The sequence below is a fragment of the Scardinius erythrophthalmus genome, assembly GCF_964197995.2.
Source record: "Scardinius erythrophthalmus genome assembly, chromosome: 3".
In the NCBI taxonomy this organism is placed as follows: Eukaryota; Metazoa; Chordata; class Actinopteri; order Cypriniformes; family Leuciscidae; genus Scardinius; species Scardinius erythrophthalmus.
This window is the reverse complement of record NC_138223.1, coordinates 28,806,065-28,830,885: the sequence shown is the minus strand read 5'-3', so window position 1 is coordinate 28,830,885 and position 24,821 is coordinate 28,806,065. Positions and strand designations below refer to the sequence as shown.

The 24,821-nt window shown below is 36.8% G+C and overlaps 1 protein-coding gene across 1 annotated transcript in view; it reads right to left on the bottom strand.

Annotated features, from left to right (window-relative positions):
- epha6 (eph receptor A6) overlaps positions 1 to 24,821 on the bottom strand; it is a gene marked incomplete at its 5' end in the record, with an annotated part of 162,168 nt that overhangs the window by 43,270 nt on the left and 94,077 nt on the right. Inside the window, one exon of the mRNA XM_081361272.1 lies at positions 732 to 887. Within this exon, the coding sequence (XP_081217398.1) occupies positions 732 to 887 (156 nt within the window). The remainder of the gene's footprint in view (positions 1 to 731; positions 888 to 24,821) is intronic.

The following is a 24,821-nucleotide window of genomic DNA, read 5'->3' as shown; positions in this document are numbered from 1 at the left end:
TTTGTACCATTAAAACATCCTGCAAGTATAGCTTAAAACATCCTCCTCATTATAAAAAAAATTATCTAATCAAGCTCCAAAAACAGCTTGTTTTGAATTGTGGGATTTGTGATGTCACACTGGCGAAAACATTTGCATATGACTGCTTCCAAAGCAAGACATCGACGGATAGATCATCACACCATAGGACTCGCCCACTGGAATTCAGTCGCTTAATGGCTGACATTTTCCTACACTGGATGTGAACGCGACAAAAGCAAATACAGCCCATTATAATGATTGACGCTGTCTACACTGGCTTCAGTTTACAGGTACGAGTTCAGTTTCTGACATGCTTGAGTCTGTCGACAACAGGACAAATGAAAGAGTACAAGAATACTTGCTTTGATACATCCAGTTTAAACAGTTCATTTGTGTCTCTGCACAGACTTCATAAGGACCCCAGTGTCGGAAACAAGTGGATGGTTTATATTAACGGCATCCCTGATCGCGTCGGAGGATTGCATGTTTGTTCTGAGCATTTGACTGCAGATTTTTTTTTACTTGTTGCAAAAATCAGTACATTCACTGATATTCATAACAAGAATGCTCTTGCTTGTGTTAAATTTCTTAAATATTATTTGTCTATTTAAACTATCTGTGTTATTAAAATGCTGTAACCACTTTTGAAATTCAAATGTGTAGTGAAAAAAAAACAAACAAAAAAAAACGATAAGAATGGGCTGACTAACGTGTACAGGCCATGGTGGGAGGGTCCTTGCTGGATCTGTAGTAGCTCTTCTCGCAGTGACACTGTGGCGAACCATCGGAGTGGCTGGAACTGTGTGGGGGACACTTTGAACATTTGATGTTTCCTGCAAAGGCTTTGTAGAACCCAGGTCTGCAGGCTGTGTGGAAAACATAAGAGAAAAGTTAAGGTGGTGCATTCCAGGGTTTAGTGAAAGTACAAACAGACATATCTGATTAGGGCTGTCAATCAAAAACATCTTTACTGAAATTAATTAGCAATTATTTAATCAAATGATCACAATTATTCACATTTATCAATATTTGCTGTATACTGTATACCCCCCCCCACACACACACACTTCCCATACCCTTACTCATCAATGAATTAAATTGATCAAAAGTGACAGTAAATACATTTATAATGTTAGAAATGATTTCCATTTCAAATTAAGTATTATTTTAACATTATATTTATTTTATTTTACATTACATTCTATTTATCAACCGTGAAAAAGAAATATCATGGTTTCCACAAAAATATAAAGCAGCACAACTATTTTCAACATTGATAATAATAAAAATGTTTCATAAAAATTAAAATCTTCACATATTAGAACAAAGAAGACTGGTATAATGGCTGCTGAAAATTCAGCTTTGCCATCACAGTAATAAATTACGTTTTAAAATATATTAAAATTGAAAACAGACATTTTAAACGGTAATAATATTTCACAATATTACTGTTTTATTGTATTTTTGATCAAACAAATGAGGCCTTGGTAAAAAAAAAAAAAAAAAGACTTCTTTCAAAAATATTAAAAAAATCTTACAGACCCCAAACTTTTAAAAGGTGGTGTATAACAACACTTTGCAATCATGTTCACACAAGACACACAAAACCAGTCACACGTTGCACATGTATATTTGTGGCAATAGCCAACAATACATATATATGGGTCAACATTATCGATTTTTCTTTTATGCCAAAAATCATTAGGATATTAAGTAAAGATCATGTTCCATGAAGATATTTTGTAAATTTCCAGCTGTATATAAAAGAAAAATATAAAACATTTATTTATGTGAGTGAATGCAGCAGAATCGCGAACATAAATGGACAACTTTAAAGGTGAATTTCTCAATGTTTTTGCACCCTCAGATTCGAGATTTTAAAATAGTTGTATCTTGGCCAAATATGTCCTATCCTAACAAACCATACATCAATGGAAAGCTTATTTATTCAGCTTTCAGATGATGCATCACAATTTATAAAAATTTACTCATGTGACTGGTTTTGTTGTAGGGTCACATTTTAGCATTCCATCTATGCAAAATTAATTGTATTTTTATCTGAAATATTATATTGTATATTTTATTTATATAAATATTATATTATTTTAAATTGATGCTCAAAATACACATGCAGATGAATAACCCTAAAAACGACCAATTGCAATATGGACACGTGAGGCAGATAAGATGTGAGGTGATGTTTTCAATCTGTCTGTCTCCATGGAACTGCTAGCTTAAGAGAGACATTAAAAGCTTCTCATGCTCCCTCTTTCTCTCTCTGTCTCCCTCCAGTGTGCAGCCTAACTCATTTGATCTTTTCTATGCTCCAAACCATAGCAGTTCTTAAACACTCCCTGTCTTGGACTTAGACTCCACAATAAAAGACCCGCCAAGGCCCAGGAGAACAGCCAGACGAGACTGAGTTAAGTGGTACACACACAAGCACACATACTTACACACATCATAAATGTAAGATAGCAGATCTCTCTCTCTCTCTCTCTCTCTCTCTCTCTCTCTCTCTCTCTCTCTCTCTCTCTCTCTCTCTCTCTCTCTCTCTCTCTCTCTCTCTCTCTCTCTCTCTCTCTCTCTCTCTCTCTCTCTCTCTCTCTCTCTCTCTCTCTCTCTCTCTCTCTCTCTCTCTCTCTCTCTCTCTCTCTCTCTCTCTCTCTCTCTCTCTCTCTCTCTCTCTCTCTCTCTCTCTCTCTCTCTCTCTCTCTCTCTCTCTCTCTCTCTCTCTCTCTCTCTCTCTCTCTCTCTCACACACACACACACACACACACTAGTTTTACTTTTATTTAAATTTGCTCCTCAGAGGTTAGTAATTCTCTACAGCCACAACATTACAGGCATTGATCTGTTTCTCTCTGACTCCAGACACCTTCTCCAGTAACAGGGCCATTCCCAGAGAGCTTCGGAGCTTTCCCAGCAGCCTTTTGTCCTTATTGTGATGCAGAGAAACAAGGTCTGTGCACAGGACCTCTGTTAGCATCTTTTAAAATCGGTAAAGGCGTTTGGCAGTGTTCCTAGCAAGGAAAACAACTCCAATGTATAAATCATTAATGAGTTGTTCTTACTTTTATTTAGATCTGTTGTAAACAAAGTCAACTTCTATTTTACGGAAATGGAGAGCATATGTTATGGAGGCACAAATTCGACAAATAGTCAAACAAATGAGCCACCATCCAGATCTGAGAATGTTTATAAAAAAAAAGAAGAAAAAAAAAAGATCTTTCAGGATTTGCTCATTAAAGTCATTGGAAATTCTAATTGTAATAGCCAGGTACGTTTCAGTTTAGTTTGTGCCAACCCTTGGTTTTAGGCACGATGAGAGCGGTTCAGCTTTTAGCGGTGTTCATCGCCTTAGTAACTTACACTCCACAGCTAAACTGCTCCGGGGCAGGTTATGTTCTGCGTAAGAGATCTCAAACCGAAATTGGACCAATCAGCTGTAAGCAAAGTGACACATGTCTGATGTAAAAAATAGAAAAAGCCACTCCCCTAGATTATCTTGCTCCAAATTAAAGGTCACCATGGTAACAGATTTTTAAAGACAAAATTGGCTATTTATTATAATTATTTTATATGATTTATATATTATTTATATGATTATTATACCCCTAATCCATTACACATGAACAATTTTAGTTTAACAATTATTTTTAAGCATTTAGTTAAATGAATAATGAATAATATATAATATAAATAAGATTTGGAATCAGTAGATAAAGCTTTAAAAAATGACTAAATGTGAACTTACATATTCCAGTCTCTGTATGCCTAATATAATCAACTATATAAACTAACTTGACAAGTTTCTTCTTGCTGTTTAAATGTATTTATGTACTTCATATTCTTCCATCTCATAATCTTCGGCAGAAGATAGAGATGAATGTTGCTGATTCTCTTGCAAGAAGTGAATTGCAGTTTCTCTAAGTTTCAAGGCATGTGATTGGCTGTTCACTATGAAGTCACACTTTCATGTGCACTTGCTCAATGAATTCAGGATCAAAACCTGAGTTGACAGAAAAAGTTGATGATCAACGTCATGGTACAAACAAAGCCTGAATTGGTTTGGCTTTTTCAGTTTGAAACTAATCCTGTAACCCTGAAATTAAACATTTAATTTGTTCTCTATAATGTCTGACAGTGGATATACGGGCGTTTCTTCAACTACGGGCACTTTTAGGCTCGTGAAGTTGAATGAAAAAAACTTGTTCAAAAGTCACGTAACTCAGTCTCATAAGTTTAAATAATTTGTCTAGTTTTAAGGTCTGTAAGAGGACAAACTTAGATTACAAGAGAAATTGTTAATATTTTACATTTTTTCCGACCTGCAATGAACAAATGTCATTTCCACCACATCTCTATATACAGCTGTTATTTAAAAACAGAATAACTTATGCCACTCAAGAATTGTCTAAGATCATTTTTGTAACTAGTTTTATCAGTTTTTCCACAATGTACAAAAATTATACATTTGTCAATGAGATAAATTAACTGCCCTAAGGACCAAATGGTGAACTGTACACCTGTCACACTCTGAAATTTAATTTTGGTTAGGGCAAGAGCTTATTAGAAAATAAATAACTTGAATTTTTATATTAAGTAGAGCATGATCTCGTAAATTGTGGATACATTTTTAATGTGTGATGAGAACTTTTTAAATGTTTTTAAAAAATGTGTGTGGTGATGGAAATGACAGGGTGGTGGTGGAAATGACAATGAATTAACGTGAATGTAGAGAAACAGTAATATTTAGAGAAATATTTATTTGAAAAATATATTTTGAAAACTCTTAAACTCATCACACTCAGTAAACTCAATTCACAACGTCAATCTACTCTTGCAATCCATATCAATTGTACTTTGTAATCATAAATGTCATTTCCACCACATGCTGTCATTTCCACCACAGAGGGCAGTGTGGTGGAAATGACATTTCTGTAGTTTTTTGTGAAAAAATGGAAGATAGCTTCACTGATAGCTTTGAATTAATACTCAGCATTTCATGCATGCAAAATACTCTTATTTAACTTAAAATGTTTTACTTTTTAAAAACACCCTTGAAGGTACAGCATGTTTCCACCACATGCTGTCATTTCCACCACAGAGGGCAGTGTGGTGGAAATGACATTTCTGTAGTTTTTTGTGAAAAAATGGAAGATAGCTTCACTGATCAGCTTTGAATTTATACTTAGCATTTCATGTATGCAAAATACTCTTATTTAACTTAAAATATTAAACTTTTTAAAAACACCCTTGAAGGTACAGCATGTTTGGAAATGACGTAGAATAAATATATTAACTGATCAAGCAATATTTATCTTGATTTTTCTTATTTGTTCTTGATGAAAATTTAAAATGGCCTCCATGTCCAACATGTGCTCTGATGTCTCTGAACATTTCCATAGAAACCACCTAAACAATCTTTCACACAAACGTTTTAAAGGGACATTACAGTGTTGTGGTGGAAATGACACCAATACTGTGCGACAGCTATATTTTGTATAAAAAGTAATATTGATGGTGGTCTCACATTAAATACTATAATGTATTTTAATTATTTTACTAGTGCTTAATTTAAGTATATTAATAGTTACCAGATAAGTCATACTTTTAAACTGTATTTTCATTGTTGAAGTTAAAAAGTCTGGGTGTGCGACAAGGATAAAACAGTGATTTTGACAGCTATAAGGAGGTTGAAAAGTATGAAGAAATCATAATAGAAAGGTAGTAAAAAGTTTTTAAGGAGGTTTTATTGTTAGTTTGAAAAAGAAAGAGGATTTTGTCCAAAATTGTATGTATTTTTAAAAATATGACCAAAGTACATAAAAGTGCCCATAGTCTAAGAATCACCGAATGTTTTTTTTTTTTCATAAGTCATAAAAACATTTCCATGACAGTGTCTTGTCCACCACATCTTGTCCAAAACGTATTGTATTTCAGACATTTTGTAATACAATGCCTGACTCCTTTGTCTTGTTAAGGCTAATTTCACAGCTAGCTTTTTATGATCTCAAACACACACAACTAAAATATACGTTTTTTTTTCATAATTTGCAAAAATAAAATAAAAAATTCTACCAAGTAAGTACCATTATGCCACAACTGTAGGGCAATATTTTTTTAACTCTTTGTTTAGATTATAACATTTTTAAACATGTTATAATTCATTTTTCAATGGTCAATTGTCAAATAAAAGAATATATACAGACATACATATATACATACAATATAACAAAAAGAGAATAATAATATTGAAGTCTTAAAAAACCTAAAAAAATCCATTATTTACCAGTATTGCTCCAGCTATTTATGCTTTTACTATCTGACCTGAACCACAAGTATTGGCATTTTTACAAGGCCCATAGCCGCTCTAATTAGGCCGACAGAGGAAGTAGATCTGCCTCAGTGAAGTGAAGACCAGTGATACCAAGAACGGTACGATTCTGCAGCATTTACCTTTCCCCAGAGGATTCACAGGCAGCCATGCTGCAGAACGGTTCAGCTCTCAATATCAAAGGATGCAAAGCAGGATGAGGCAGCGCTGGAGGCAGGCGTGATAACAAAGTGGTCGTTTAGATCTAGGAAATTAGTTCAATTTTAATTTGCTCACATTGTAAAATGACTCCCGGTGTGGCTCTTTGTGGAGCTTGTAATTTCACAGAGGGAGAGAAAATAACATTGGTATGGGTGCACTGGGAAAATAAAATCAAAAAAACATAAAAACAATACTACATTCACCTTTAATTAAGCTTAATTTTCAGTACAGTTCATTTGGGTTTATTTTTTTTATGATTTCTGTTGTTTTTAGAACAATTAAGACACATTTAAATACCACAGTCTCCACTGAATTTCAGGTGCTAAAACAGTAGTTTCTTAGACTGGGTAAACCCAGCCCGATCTGCAGCTCAGGCTGGAAACCTGTAAATGTTTATATCCTGCTTCCGTTACAAATCTGCGGGGACCAATCACAAACTGGCTTATCCACCTGGCGCGCTATTGGCTCTCGCACGACCGTCAATCCAATTCCTTTTAACCTCTCGACGATGCTCAATGGCATCATTAGTTTAGCAAACAAATCGCTTGAGTGGGTGTAAATACCACTCACTTTCATGTTTTTTTTCGCATCGTTCGATGCCATTGCTGCTTCTGTACAATGCTACAAACCAACACGTTTGTTGACACGTTTCCTGCCTGGAGTTTTCGCATTGCTCGGCACAGTACGTCACCTGGATCTTTGGTCTGATTGGTTGAAGGACTATCCAACTGCGTACAGAGTCATTTGAACTATGCCCGTTGATTACGCCTCTTGTGCTGTAGAAAATTCAGAGCTTTAACTACTATACAGTAGTTTCTGCTACTTTCACCTCAAAGCAAGCCAATACCTTCTAAAAAGGCAATTAAATGCAACCCTCAGTGCCAGTTAATGGACTCCGTAATGGCTATGTCAATATGAATATATATATTTTCCCCTCAGACAGACATGTATTGAGTATCAGCTGACTTACTGTCTGAGCAGGGAGTTAGAACAGCAGGGAGATGAACAGGAGACAGTAATTTAGAAAATTGATCCAATTCCCTGCAACCACGCTTTAAACTTTTCTAGAAAATGGCCGTGGCTTTGGGAACGAACCTCAGGAAAGTTGTTCGGTTGCCTGACCTACAGTTCAGGTTTTGCCTAATGGTCATGTAGTGCATAATAACAACAGCGAGGAGGTTTAGGTGGTCCATTTGAAATAAAGTGAAGGGTTTTATTATTCTGAGTGTGTCTGAATTGTTACAATGACAGACAGCGTAGAGAGTAAGTCGCTCTCTCTCTCTCCCCTAGCAATCATCACATCTCAACGGCACTTTTCTTGCCCCCGAGGACAAGACCTTTATGACAGGAAGACAAGAGAGTGTCTGTGTGGAAGATATAGTTCTAGAGATTCTTTCTCTCTTCTTCTCTCTTCGTCTTTTCTCTGTGTCTCTTTTTCTCCTTTTCGATGACAGTTTTGGGGCATTTTCCAGCGCCGCTGTGTTTGTGTGTATGAGGTGTAAGGGTTGGAGGACATGGGAACTAAGAGAAAGAATTTTAGGGGAGAGAGAGAGGAAGGGATGTAGTCCCACAGGTAAACAATTTCATCGTTAGCACAGGGGACTGCCGGTAAAAAATGCAATTATGATTTGGTATTCGGTTTAAAATTCTCATTCGCCTTTAATGAATGTTCTCAGAGCTAGTGACCTGACGGTGCAATGCAGTCTAGGCCTCATCATCTCTCTTTTCTTTCTCTCTCTCTTGCCTTTTCTTGGTCTCTTTATCTCTTTCCTTCATTCTCTCTCTTTGTCCCTCCATCCGCCCACCTCCCTCTCTGTATTTCTGTACTCTCTGTTGACAGTCTATCTGGGTATGGAAATAGGCAATGGAGATTGCCTCCAGCAGTATGTCAGTCCCCAGTGGAGGAAATAGACCCATGATAGCACAATTACTTAATACACAAAAAAGCTGAAAATAATAGCTTTGGTGTGTGACGGAAAACAAATCGGAGAGCTTTGATAGCAAAAAAAAAAAGAAAGAATTTCAATCAGAGGTCCATTTCGGGCAGCCCCGGATCCTGCTGATTCCACTAATTTGTGTTATTCCCCACCCTCAGCATTTAGATATACAAATCCTACTGAATGGTCTTCCTGAATGCTAATCATAACTGTCAGTTAGCAGTTGGCAAACAAAGGGTAGAGTGACAGATTGCTGGAATATACTCAATGCTTCCTCACATGACAGTTTTACAAAACGCAGAGTATTAACAGTCATTATTCAATTTGGAAAGGCAGTCTATAATAGACTGCTAAATGTGCTGCCGTCCTCCGACTCGCTGCCCGAAGCGAATATTGAACAAAGAATTATAAGCATTGAGTTTTAGGACAAATGATTCATTTTTAATCTCCGGTTGGTATTTAAATGTTATGAATGTGATTTTCTACCTCTGCGAGGGAAGAAGCGTGTGTATTTTCTGCCTTATGCGGAGCAATAGCCCTTATTGAGCGGAGGAGGAATTCTGCTTTCCATTTATCTGTGTCAATTTGATGTACATTTAACTGGCTGCTAATGCAGCAGTTGCAGTTTTGGTTCTATATGAAATGTTACTGTGGAGTTGTTGATATAGCAATCTTTCTCTATCAACATGTGCTACTGAGCAAGACACTTAACCCTGGGTTGCTCCAGGGGGGCTATATGCCTGCAAACAGTTTACTCTGCAGTAGCACAGGGTGGACTGATATATATAACGTATAGAGTTACAAATGTGTCAAACGGTAGAGATTATGCTACTGTACATATAACATTTATTCCATAGCATGTCTGCAGCAAAAAAGTAATAATCAGCAGTAATAATCAATAATTAAAAATACTAAATTAAAAATAATAAAGCAATAATAATAATAATAAAATAAAAGCATAAACACAAAACATTAGCAAAAAGTGTAGGCGACTTGATTTTAAAGGGAGCAAATACATGTTGGCATATCATGCCACACTGCATCCCATAGATACAGTATACAGTATAACAGCAGGTTGTTTACGGTTGACAAGTAACAACACAACTTGCATATATATATATATATATATATATATATATATATATATATATATATATATATATATATATATATTAAAATAAATTAGAAATAGAATCCAATTATCTGTTGTGCAACCATGTTTATTATTGTTTTGAGTACTGTCTGTAATTTGAGTTATGAATCTCTTTTTGTACTGATGCCAAAGTTATTAATCTATTATGCATTAATGTGTGGATTGTCTAGCAAGTAAAAAAGGATCAATTCATGATGAAAAATAGACATTGCTGAGTGTTTTTGGAAAATATGGTTCGACACTTAGAAATACATTTACACAACTTTTTATTAATTCATGATTACTATAACGGTGGTAGTACCACACGACGAAGAGGGAAATAACAGTATTTCACAACAATTCAAGGAAAGCAAGAGAACACAGGATACTAGAGGGTAAGATACTAGAACTAAGGGTATAAATACACAGAGATAACAAGGTGAAATCAGAAACTATAGAAACTAGCTAGTAAACAGAACTCATGCGTCTCCCTCATCTACTTGCGATCCGATCAACCAAAACACATCTTAATACCAGGTGTAAACAGGGGCTAAAGGAGGTGAACAAGGAGCCTTGGTCATACACTATCCATTGCAATGGGAGAACATACAGGAGGAACCGATGCCACATCCTTCCTGTTGCAGAGCCCCCTCCATCATGGCTCAACCCCGAGAACATTGACTCTCAAAACACCACTACACATTTGATCTCTCAATATCACACACCACAAACTCTCCATCCACAACCAGAAGCCATCCACAAAATTACACAGTAGTCCCCCACTAAGGTCAGTTACGCACCTTACAGAACACGGCCAGGTCGCGTCTGTAAGCCGAATCCATGGTATGAACTGTGAGCTTTTTGACACTGATTTAATTGACACTTTGGTTCTTATTTTGAATGCCTGTTAAATGTGTTTATTATGGTATTTTCCATTTTGTCAGTATCATTTTCTTGTCAACGTTTTTTCTTGACTCAAATGAGATCACTGTGAGATCTGTTATCGTTCAGTTATTCACTGTAATGGATAAATTGTTATAACAGAAGTCATTCTATCATAGTTGTTGATCAAGATAATGTCATACCCTATAGCATTGTTCATTGTTAAGTATGTTTATTTCTTTTGATAGGAGATAAATGTGATAAATGATCTGTACAGAAGTACAATATGATTTGTGTATTCTAATATGCTGCACTCTAAAAGTGTTGGGCTTTTTAAGAACGTCCTTGTCCCCTCAGTGTGAATGTGCTAGGAACACACAAGAGCTATGTGACGTGTCGTGTGTGTGACACAAGCTCTGTTAATAAATCATCATCGGCTTCACATGTGGTGGCCACAGTTAATTTATGGGACGTACAGAATAAAATAACTAGCAAACAGAACTCAGGAAAAGCAGCACAGGAACAGAATGAAAAGGAAACCAAAACAGACCGAGACCTTTACAATTACTAGGAAATATATTTGCAGAGCAAAACTAAGAACATTTATATTCCCTATAGAAATTTGCATGCATTTTAAAAATGCTTCCATTACTTTACACACGTTAAAATGACCTGATACAGGTTTGAATTTTTTAATAATTTTTTCATATATATATATATATATATATATATATATATATATATATATATATATATATATATATATATATATATATATATATATATATATATATATATATATATATATATATATATATATATATATATATATATATATATATATATATATATATATATATATATATTTTTTTTTTATATCATTATGTATTTCACCATGTATTTTAAACATTTTTAGATTTAATTTCCAGCAACTGGATTGTATTATACAGTTACACTTGTAGGTCTTGTTTGTTAACATTAGTTAATGAATTAACTAACATGAACAATGACCAACATATTTTTACAGCATTAATTAATCTTTGTTAATGTTACTTAAAGGAGAACTCCGGTCAATTTTAACATTGAGCTCATTTTTTTGTACATTTGGAGTGCTGTCAATACAGAGAACAACGACAAAAATCGGTGTTGCCTACATCGAGTTATTCTATTTTTAAAATTTGCACCCTGTTGACTTCAATAGGGCAAGTACTAAACCTGCTTTTAGCCTCTTAACATCCTTGATGTGTCATTACAAGTGCACAGAAAATGTGAGTGATTCCTTCTGAGTGAACACGAGTGGATCTGACTGCAGTAGATGTGAAAGAAATGTATAAAAATGATGTTATTTAAGCCAGCGCAAATACCTTTGTTTACATCGTGTTTTCGGGTGAAGTCCAAAGTAGTCGATTGCCGAGTTCACGCGCATAGGTTTAGTTACCTATGATCACGAGGCTAAAAGCAGGTTTAGTACTTGCCCTATTGAAGTCAACAGGGTGCAAATTTTAAAAATAGAATAACTCGGTGTAGGCAACACCGATTTTTGTCGTTGTTCTCTGTATTGACAGCACTCCAAATGTACAAAAAAATGAGCTCAATGTTAAAATTGACCGGAGTTCTCCTTTAATACAAATGTTCATGTTCATTGTAATGAGTCCACTGGAAGTGGACCCAAGATGAATCCAATTGCAGTTAATTACGAAAAGGGAAATCAGTACAAGAAAACAGAACCAAACAATACTTGACTTACATAAACCAAAACAGAACTCACCTACAATGGTTTACATGAACAAAGCAAGACAAAAGAAACTATGGAAAAATGAGGGTTATACAGTACATACACATGGACTAATGACTAAACAAGACACACCTGAAAGCAATGAGAACAATCAATGAGAAAGTGACACATGAAACAAGGAAACCAATCAGAACATTACACATGAGTAGTCCGAAATTGCATACTCCCTTGAGTAGGTACTTATTTTGATAGTAATTACCTTACAACAATTAATAATAATAATTTGTTACATTTATATAGCTCTTTTCTGGGTATTTAAAGCGCTTATATGGAAGGGGGGGATCTCCTCAACCACCACCAATGTGCAGCATCCAACTGGATGATGTGACGGCAGCCAAATTGTGCCAGAACGCCCACAAAACACCATCTTATCGGTGGAGTAGAGAATTTCTATATAATATGAATGTGTTCATTATCAATGTAATGTGGACGTCCTAATTCACCATGTTGTCATTATCATGTGACCTACCAGCGTCAGTTACGTCACTTCACTTCCATTCGTAAAATCCTCTCCCGTGGCCTCATGGGATATTAAAGTGTCCATCGTATGCACACTTCAGAATCTCACCAGAAGTAGGTCATCCAAGTACTTTTTGCCTACTCTTTTATGAGTACTGTGAATTCAGACATACTTCTTTTGTCACATACTGTTTTTGACATACTATATAGCAGGGAAGTATCCGATTTTGGATGAAGTCTAGGGAAGTACAAGACACGACCACATAAGGTCAAGGAAGTCACATGACAAGAAACCAGGGCCAAAACTTCAAAATAAAAAACATGAAACATGAACATGAAACAAAACCCAAAACTAAACGTGACATTCATGTTAGTTCACAGTGCATCAACTAATGTAACAAATACAACTTTTGATTAAAAATGTATTAGTAAATGTTGAGGTTAGATTAATAAATGCTTTAGAAGTATTGATTATGTTAATTCATGTTAACAAATGAAACCTTATTGCAAAGTATACTTTATATACCATCAGCCTGATATAAAATGACTTAATGGCTTTAATGTGTATGAATGGATGAAAAAAAGTAAATCTTCAAACTAAAATGGCCACATCCACAATTCTCAGAAACTACATTTGACAGATGCTGATGGACAATGTTCTTGCACTCCTTCAGCTCATAAACATGTCTTCGCCCTTTCTCTAAATTTTTATTCTGCTTTCTCCTTGGTTCCTCCTTTTCTACCTCACTCTCTTCTTCTGTCCCTCTTCTACAACTCTCCTCCCATCAAGCATACCTTTCTTCTTCTCTCACCGTCTCTCTCCTTCCATCATTAAACTTTAAGCTCTCATTGTTCTTTCAGCCCTTTTTGACCATGAGTCCATTTTTTTCTGAGTGGAATAAAGGAGAGGAAAAACAAAGTTAATGAATTCATAATGAGAAGCACCGAGGCTGGAGGTGACACAGGGGGAAAATACTTCCCTCCCCCTGATTGATGATCATAAAAGCACATTCAAATAAACCAAACAGAGTGATTTATTTACTGCTGTGTAAGACCTCAGCCACTGGCCTATACAGGAAACGTATTTGACAGACACCGAGAGACAAAGCGCTCGACTGCAGCCATCAGTTAAGGCTTAACTGCAGGGCCCTTAGGCTGCCGTGGATGTACATTTGCTTTTGACAGTTCAAGGAAGTGCTCCGGTCATATGGGAGAGCTAAGACAGCTTCAGGGGTTTGAAAGATGGATACACACAAGCCATGGGAATATAAGTGCACTTAAGAATGTATGACAGGGTAAACGGCGACCTGATGCATACCCTAGGTAATCTACATTGCTTAGCAGTCTCCACCAATTAGTTTCATTATCTTAGTGGCCATCCTATGACCTAGTAATAAAAGTGCTATTCCAGAGAGAAAAAAAAACTCTACAGCGCAAAGTTCACCCATCTGACAAGCTTAATTAACATGTAACAGGCTTAATGAGCTCCTCTACACATACTGGCATTCAATCGATTTGGATTCAATTATCATTTATGGTGCAATCAAATCTAAGCCTGCTTAGAGAGTGTAATAGGTTCTTAATTGAGAATGATAGTATTATGCATTGAGCATTTGAACTTTATGCTGTTAAGAAATTTAAAGGCACCATTAGGCATGTAGAAATTAGCAAAATACAACTTAAAATAAAATAAATCTGAATGTGTGAGCATCTTGACGTTTGGTCTCGACACAATATTGTACAGTAATGTCAGCTTTTTGTGTGTCTTGTGGTTGCTTGGGGTGAACTTTTACACAGCTATGACATTTGATGCTGTTCCCTAAACACGGTACATTATCTTTCCAGTATACTGAATTCTGCATTACTGCATTTTTGGAGAATTGGGCATCCTAACTGTGGATAATGAGATGTATAATTGTTGTATAAATGTATAAATATAAAATTAGGTGCAGACTTGTCTGAATGGCCCCAGTTTTCAAGCCCGGTGCTCAGTACGCTTTACTGCAGGGCTCAATCCATAGAGAACAAGGAGAGAAACAAGATGAGGATGGCAACTGAAATGAGTCCAAACAAATATCTCTTCCTGATGATCTGTAAGGTTCTTTCTGAAAAAAAAAAAAAAAGCAAATGAATAAATGAAATAGAAATGTTTACCTCTAAGCACTGCAAGCTTGAGATATTCCTAGATGTTCAACCTCTTGTATGATGACTGTTTTAATTTAGTTGGAAGCAAGAAAAAGTGGTTAGAGTCTCTGGATCGTCCACACAGAAGGTGGCGGTAATGCGTGAGATTTAGTAAAATCCGCCAATAAACTGAAGATGATGTAGAAGAATCTGACTAAAAAGCCTACATGTAAACATGTCAATCGATTCCAATTGAGCTTGATTCAAATGAACATCTTTATCAGATTGAAAGGGGTGGTGTAGAACTGAAATAATCCAATCAACAAGTAACAACAATACAAAAAACAAAACAAAAAAAAACAACAACATGTAAACACCTGAATCATATTCAAAAATACCTTGTGCACGTGCACAGTGCCATGACACCTATGTTTACATATAGTAAGTTTTACGCCACGCACGTGCATATGTTTATTTAGGTCTTACGAACTGGGCAGTGGATGAGCAGAACATTTACTAAATATTATTTCCTAAAAAAGCTCTTTTCACATATTTATCATCTTTATTTTAGATCTGTCAAGGCAAAAACAACGCAGTAGCTCCAATGAGATTATCACAGTGTCTTTCTCCAGTTCTGAATAGGGCAACTGGACACTACACACATGCTGAAATTTGTGACTGCAACATTTATGATTTTTATAAACCGAAATCTGATTTTCATTCCGACAAAAAAATAGTGCTTGTAAACATACCTAGTGTTTTTGTAAATGCTGGGAAACAGTGGCACTCTCTCAGCATCCAAATATGCCTACTTCCCTAATCCCTACTGTCATTCAATCATGCCTTTAGCAACCAAACAAATGTGTAAAACCTTTCTCTCTATTTAAAGTCCCCCTGCAGTCAATAATTGTATCCCTTAAAACTCATCTTATAGCACCAAAATTACATATTTCAAAGTATTAGTAACATATTTGTTTCCTTGAAAAGAAATGTCTTCATTCCTTAAAATAGTTTTAATGTAACTCTACACCCTTGCCTCATTTAGTATATGCTATTCAATGAAAATGCCAATTATCCCCGCCTCCACTCACTCACACCAGCTCAGAGATCCACTCGTTGACGATCACACTTTGACGTGATTGATTACAAGGTAGTTTGTGATGTCAGAAACACCCGCGATTTCAAAGCACAATTTTGAGACTGTCTTTGGTTCACTGCAGTTTTAAGGAGAAAATACTCAGCAATGGTGGTGACTTATGGTTTGTCTTAAAGCACATTAAAAACAACATGTAGACATTTAAACAACATTAAAAGCTTGGCTTTCACCACAGAAGGACTTTAACATGTTTCACCATGTTTAAAAACAGTCCACTGATTTTTCCTTATAGATCAGCACAGTCTATGCTAACAGAGAAAGAAGAATGTGTACCCTCTTAACACCAAATCCATATCCACAGTCTTAAAATGTTTTTGTGAATTAAGGGCTTGTCTGATGGATGGACAGGTGTAAAAATAATCCCAAGTGCCCACAGGCAGAACTTAATGACAATCTTAATGACAATTATGAACTAGAGTCTGGATGACTACTTAAAAGTCAGCAGCGTGTGCAAATGAGAGAGAAGTGGAGTGATTTTGCCCGTGTAAAGGTATATGAGAAGAGAGGGAGGCAGACAAAGAGATGGGAATGCCTCTAAACGTAATCATTTCAAAACGATGAACTGCCACTCAAAGGAGGAGAGAGGGGGGTAATTGGGTGTCATTTGCAAGTAATTATGTGAATCTGAATGTGTGAACTCAAATGCGTGCAGATTTCCTCATTAACAATTGTCTCTGAAAGTGAAGAGCTCACTGATTCAGCATTGTCTTTTTGGTTTATAATCTTTTAAGCAAGATCTAAGAGCCCTCAACCATGCTAAATACCACACATGAGGTACTGTAATGTGTTCTCGCACTTCCTTTGTTATTATAAATGTCTCTTAGGCAAAAGGGCAGAACTGGCTCATCATTTGTAGTGGCATGCAAGCATGGCAAAAAAAAAAGAACGAATCTATAAATAAACTTCAACTATTTATTTATAAGTTATTGATGATAACAATAAGACCATGGTGGGGATATGCCTACTGCAAGTCTATCATCACATATTCATGGGCTGTTGATGATTTGCTGCTTAATGATTCAAATTAGTAATTTGCATATTTCAATATCTGCTAAGAAAACCCCACAAATGAAGGAAATTTAAGAGATTACACCATTATGGCAGACGACTGAATATATACAGTATATTTTATATTTCCATATTATTAAACATAAGTCCACAGTATTTTTTTATACCATTTGTGGTATTTTCAGTTTTGTCTCACTGTTTTTTTACCATCTTGTATCAAAAAATTTTACTGTAAATTTAACACATTATATATTTCAATTTATTCGATTCATTATTTAACTAAATGAAAATGTTAAAGTGACAATTCTAATATGTATAATTTTTTTCTCCATTTAGTCTTAATTGCTTGTGTGGTAAGACACAAGACAACACAAAGCTGTCTTAAATTCTAGGTGCTGATCCTGTCTCTGGACTCTTCCTGTCTGACTTGGTTACCCAGTAAGCCTCCCCACCAAACCCTGGATGCATGCAAGCATACACAGGGATCATTTCAGCTCCCATCTGCTTTTAGTATTGCAATATGAATTCTAAATATTGCCTGGCCAGGAACAATAAGAAGGGAAAAATCGTCTGTATTTACATAAACAGCCTGGACCCATCACATTTCACAATCCAGATATATATTTTACAGAAAGCAATTCCATTTCTTCTGAGAACAACATTAAGGGAAAACTAATCCAAAACCCTACATTTTAGGTTGCACTTTTTCTAATTTAACAGTTTTAGAGGAAGGGAGGTGACGCAGATGATAATCATTGCTTATTTTGAATATGAGTATGATGAAAGTTATGCATTTAGAAATTGCATTCCTTGTTTATCGTTCCACCCGGAACTCACAATCATCAGTTTGAAAGTCTGACTCTGCGGCAATGAGGGAAGGCTGAAGCGAAGCCAAGGCTTCCATCCGGAAAACAAAGAGAACATATGGGACAAGAGGAAAGAGCGGATCGTTCATCAAGAAATCCTGATGTATTCTGAGGAATATCCATCATAAGAACAAACTGCTGGAAAGAAATAAATGGAAAGAAAGAGGAAGGTTGCATTTATCTATTCCATAGAGGAGATCTCCCAAGGACATACCTATGGATGTCTCTTAATTTACAGATCTCTGATTCTGATGACAGCTGGATGATTAAAAAAAGAAGGAATAAAATGGATCTGAAAAAGCTAGGAGATTGTTCTTTGGAATGCTATTTACAGCACATGGGCATTTTTCCGTGATGAACAGGTCTGCCTATCAAAATAGTTTGTGTGCTTTTATCTAATCACATGATCAAGGTTGTCTTTGTCTATACAAACACGAGTAGGTGCATGTTATCACAGAAATTTTCTTGAACATTACACAACATATTAGGGGTATCGCAACATACCTGTCACAGTTATGTTGAGTTAGTTTGTTTTCATGGACATTCAGTTGGTTTTCAACCGTCACATGTGTTCCTTTGTTTTATTTTCCCACCAGTCATCAGTTGTCATGGACACTCATCTAATCATCACACCTGTCCGTTATCATCTCATTATCACTGTGTATTTAAGCTCCTCCTTGTTCACTCTTCAGTTGTCGGTTATTATTACTGTTTTAACATGTAACACTGTTATGCATTTTGGACTATTGGAGTTGTCTAAATAAACCTTACTTACTTTTCATTCATCTTTGTCTTCCTCATTGAGCCATCCGTGACAATACAGGTATTGACATATTTAACCCTTTTGAACGTAAGTTTAAAATATTCTAGCTGACCCCCCATGCATGTCACGTTACACACCGCAGCCACAACAGCACTGTATGAACAATGTATCGCTTTTATTTTGAGTTCAGAAAATTGGATCTGTTGGATTTATAACATGTAAATTCATTCACGTCTCATGAAACACATGAAAGCAAGTGACCGGTTAACTGGGAGAAGAATAAAGTAAACTATATATTTACCTATACAAAGCGTATCTTCTATGAATAAAACACGTCACCATTTTATTATTGAAAGCATTATCATTTCTGCTTCCTAGACATCAGTGTGCATTTAACAAACTTTAAATGTATTTTTTTGCTTATGTGTATTTATATGTCTGAAACTCAAAATAAAAATTTTGGTCGGAATCATAGTTGTGATAAATGACAAGCGCGTCCGTCTCTGATTGGTTCAGAGATGGCACAGCTCGGGACCAACCTAGATAACGGCAGAGGTTGTTTGATCCCAAAACAATGATCTAAAACAGACCACCTTCTTCTTAAGGACCTCTGAACGACCCCAGGGTTGAAATCTCTTAAAACCACAGAGACTGAGACTTAACATATCAAAATACATGAAATCATCCCAAAACAATTCTTGACGGACTTATAATCAAACATCGTTCAATAATCCTATATCATGTCTACAACCTCTCACCGGGTCCTTCACACCCCGCTCTGTGCGGGTCTCCGGCATGAGAGTCAGGCGCTCTAACAAGTTGGCTATGGTCTGCAGCCTCTAGCATTAGTGAGGTTTACTCACACAGCAACTACTAGCTGGCCTCCGTTACACTTAGATCACATAAGTCATGCAATTGTTATAACTATTAGATGTTCTCTCTGCTAGAGCTGGAAAGTCAAGAGATCACAGATAACGCATGATTTACAACTAAAAGGGAAGAAGATGCCACCTCTAAAACAAAGACAGTGTCTAATTGGTCAGAACTCATCCAGGAGGATGGACAAACATTTGAGTTTAAAATCTAGGACACGAACAAAGCATTAGTAGATACATTGAGTAGTCATGGAGGAGTAACCAGACAGACGAGTAAAAATGTAGACGAGCAGACGAAAGAACCCAAATCAAGATCAGAAGAACATGGGTTAAACAGCTTCATTCAAGCCATCTAACTACTCTCGTCTCACTTTTCTTTCTGTCATGTCATATTTTACATTGTTGCAGCAGCACTCTTCCCAGTCTGTCAGTAAATCTCTGTTTAGTTCCTGTCTCTATGAAGCCCCTTCTACAGAAAAGCACAAAATGCTCTGGGGTGCGTTTCCCGTACAACGTAACTCGATGAAGTACGATGAATCGTTGAAGAAATCAACTAGCTACTGTAGTCACAACGGTTTCCCGAAACCGTATTGTCGCAAATTGGTTGTTCAACCACGCTGGTTAATGATGTCAAGCAGGTTGTGGAGTATTAACTTATTTTAATTAATCTGTTTGAGATCGAATCAATGAACAATGTTTTGCTATAAATTACGGACATGGCATCTGAGGACTATTTCTCATTTTTCTCAGTTATTATGCTTTATTTTCAGATTCAATCATAGGCTCGTTCTTACGTACTAGAGCACATTTGCACATGCACAAACGGTGCTTTAAATCTCTTGACAAACTAAAAGACGTAAATGACTTTTGTATGTATTCTAAATAAAATATATAGATTGTTCTGAATTTCATCTTGTTTATTTGGCTCAAGATAAGGATTTATTGAGTACACATGTCATGCAAACAAGAAAATATGCTTCTAACCACAGGTCGAGAGCTGTCGTTCCAACCACGCAACTTTGCAATGCTGTTTGCGAATGTTCGTTAGAACGATGGTTTCGGGAAACACTGACTCGTTGAACTATGCAGATAACAACGGAACTTGCAACCATAGTTGGCTAACGATGCTTTTGGGAAACACACCCCTGATCGGCTGGACCAGTCTGTTGTGATCAGTCAAATTGTTTCAGAAATGTCACACCCCTTACCATAACCCTGTTATATACAGTATATGGGGTGGGGAAAAAAACAGCATCTCTTCGACATACCAACAACACACTACTAAAGCAACTCAACCAGGCCTTTTTTTTTTTGCATATGCCAGGTGGGAATTGTTTAAATGAGGAATACTGTGACATGTATTATCCTTGAAGTAAACTCACGACTTCAATCGAGGCGTATCAGGATTTCAGAAACAGTGCTTCCTGATATAGAGAATATCTCCCTTTGGAGTGAACTGTTTCATGCAAAAATAGCAGAATTACATGCTAAATATAAATATAAATATACATATAAATATATAAAACAGGTTCTCTTAATAAATAAATAAATAAATAAATAAATAAATAAATAAATAAATATACTGTATATATATATACTGTATATATAATATTAATACTAAATATATGATAATATCATAACCCAGACCCAGTAACTCTGGTTGACACAATGTGGAGCTACTACTGCCACACAACATCATGTCTGAGGAGATGACAGATAAAAGCAAGAGACTATACCTGAAAAAATTTTGCTTGCAGTGAGGAAGATTTTTGGATTCCATAAAAAAGATGGGGTGTTAAGGGGCTTTCGCACCGGGTAGATCTAGGAACTAGCCACCAGGGTGGTTCTCCGATAACTAATGGCTCCCCTAGGAACGTTTTCCAGGTAGTATTCGCACCGCCAGTAGGAACTCTGAAGTGACGTAAGCCACGCTTGATGTTGTGACTTTTTTTGACAGCGCCAGCCAGAGTCACACAGTGCTCGCATTCTCCGTGTTCATTAGTTTAAGATCTGTCATGTCCTGTCTAATACACTATTAGATAGAACTGTTAAACATAGAAAATAGACAGTATGTGAAAAGGTATTAGCGTATGCCGTGTGGTTGATGTGCAGTGTCGATAGCTGAGCATAAATAAATAATCACGTGTACCACAATTAGTTGTGGGAAGAAGGAGGTGGGAACCGGCAAACATTTAAAGACTTTTAATAATCATAAAAATAAACAAATACAAAACAAATGTAAGGGCAGCAGTCCCTCACACTCGTTCTTTACTGTCGTCACTCCTCCTTTTATGCTTCCGCTCCTCCGTGAGAGATACGAGACCAGTGCGTCGCGCAGGTGTCGCTCATCAGTAATCACTGCCCTCTGCCTCGTCCTGCTCACCACATCATGTTTCTCTTGGATTTTCTCCTCAGCATAAAGGTTAAGAAGACCACAAGAGGACTGCCACGCTTGGGCTGCGTGAGGCACGTTCAGGAAGACAGATAACGATTAAACTATATTTATTATTTATGAACAAGACACGTACCAAACATAGCAAGCAGTAAAGATGTAGAACCAACCAGGAAGAACTGAAACTAGGGAGACTATACACAGACAAATGAGGAGACTAAGTGAAAACAGGTGCACACGGTGAGTGATGATGACTGATGAGGATGATGACAGGTAACAGGTGAAACTGATTAACAAGAAAACACTTGGTGCACAAACACAGAAGGCAAAACAAAGTCCAAGACAGGTGTCACAGTGACAAGGACATGTTCGTAGAGTTAATTTCTGGAGTAAATATATAGGCTATAATCTGTGTTTACACAGCCTTTTTAAAAATGACGGGTGCTGGTGTTTTGCATGCGTTCGGCCAATCAGTGTACACTAATGTCACGGATAGTTCCTAAAGTGCTGGTTTTGACCTGACTCTGAAGTAGGAGCTAAATTAGTTCCTCCAAAAGGAGTTCCTAGAACTAAAATCGTTCCTAGTTCCTGCAGGGCAAACACGCCAAAATCTGGGAACTTCCGCCAATAGTTCTAGGAACTATGAAAAGTTCCTCCGGTGCGAAAGTCCCTTCAGACACCCCAGTCAGCAGAAGGTGCTAATCAAAAGTTATTTTTGTTCTATTTTGTGAATTATTCGCCCTACTACAAATACGACATATCCATGCAGATAAAGAGTTTAAGCTTCACAGAATTTATTTATTTTAAATTTGGAATGTAAGAGCAAAGAGTCTCAGTTACATTTCTACATTGAAAGACTTTCTTCACCTCTTAATAATACCACTTTGTTATCTAATTTGTCACTCTTTTGTTCGAGCTTCACTGATTTAAACTATGCTCAAGTATCACCCTCAGCATTAAAACAGTGGGAAATTATGGTGACGTTACTCTTAATCACAAGCTACATTGACTATGCAGCATAATCAAATGCTTTTAGAGAAAAGGTGACAAAAAAGTTACAGTTCATAATTATCTTCTGATCTGCTGCTAGTGAGAGGCTGGAGAAAAAAAATGTCAAAAGGAATATGCAAATAAGCCTTCAACCAAATCAGACTAAAGTACCCACATAAACCATCTGGCAGGAAACGTAATGAACAGCAAGACAGTGAGCGCCAGTGATGCTTGCAGCTCTCCTTTTTGCAAAACCACAGTCCGACTGGTTTTTGAAGACAGTTGTGAGGTATTGTTCAGAAACTATTGAAATCACAGAGAATTTTTTTTTTTTTTTTTCATTTTTTAAATGAAAGTCATCAAAAGTAAGAAAGACCATTCTTGTGCCATCTTCCCTGTCATAATCCACTCTAGAACAGCCTTGATGCCCAGAGTAGCTGTTAACATCTCAAAGGACAGAAAAAGTGTGGTGGTAATTAGGCACTGTGCTAATACCCATTAGTACTCGCTGTTTCGTTACAATTTCGAAAGGAAAACAAACTGAATCAGTTTCATGAAGCATGGAAATTTAATCCTAACAATTTTGTAGTAACATCCAATTTCTTCAGTAAAAAACTAACAGTGTAGTCAGTAGCCTTAGCAATAATATTTATTGATTTTGCGTTTATTTATAGCGTTTTATCCAAAGCAAGAACATACTGCAAAAAAACAGTGTTTGTGTCATTCCATTTAATCCTCAAAACATGTTTATCTCCTTAAGGGGACACAAATTCACAAATTTCCAACACTAAACCAATTCTTCATGGTGATTTAGACCAGTCACCAAAATAGATTGAGAAAAAGGAAAGTCAGCTTTGATAATTTCTGTGGATAGGACAACTGTGATGCAAACTCATCAGAGGTGTAAAAGGTGACAAAGATGTGACATGAAAACCTCTCAAGAAGATAATATTTAAAATACCTGCTTTAAAATATGGCTTTACAGTACATTTTTTTGCATGAGGATATAGGGGAAAAGTCTTGGTTATGACTGTAATCATAGTTCCCTGAGAAGGAAACAAGCCTTGAAGCACGTATGAAAACAGTCCAATGGCATGGAAGGACGTCATCCCATAGAGGAAGCTAGAAACGCTCCACTTCTAAGGCATATTTATTTTGTTAAGAGCCTTCTTTTTTGGCTCTCAACGAAGGCGGTCGCATTTTCTCTCCCTCTCCTCCCCATTACCTCTCCTGCTTTGCTCCTCTCGTCTCGTCTAGTCTACTGTCTTGTACTTTGAGAAACTCTCTCCGCACTGCTCTCCGAAATAAGAAATCATGGATTTGATCAACTGGTCTCTCAACGCAATTGACACCATCTTCTCGACGAGAAGCTTGGGTTCGGGGGAACCTGACTGCCCTGCCGGAACGTTTGCAGCTGGCTACACGATGGACACGTGGGAGAGGTGGCGGGTCGTGTGTCTGGCGGCTCTTTCCGTGGAGGACATTGAAGATATCTACCTATTCGGAACCATGATAACAGGTTTTCTGCTGATTGGATTAGGCATTGCCCTGGTTTATCGAGGAATTAAGAAGACGGTGACAGCTGTCCAAAGCCCAAGGCTGCCCGTCATGATTGCAGTGGGCAGAGCTGTCAGCACTCAGACTGGGACTATGAACCACAATATGGATAACATCATGGAGAAGCTCACAGCTTTGCAAAGGCAAATGGATCGATTCAGAGACCAAAATGGACCAGGAGAATAGTTGTGTAAATTGGAATGCGGCTACTCGCCCCAAGACCAAACAATCCCAATCTTATCTGCTTTCGGCCCCCCTCAACCAGCACTGGCCGCTGTTGGAACAACAACTCCCCCGGAAAAGCACTGCAGTGAGACGCTCTT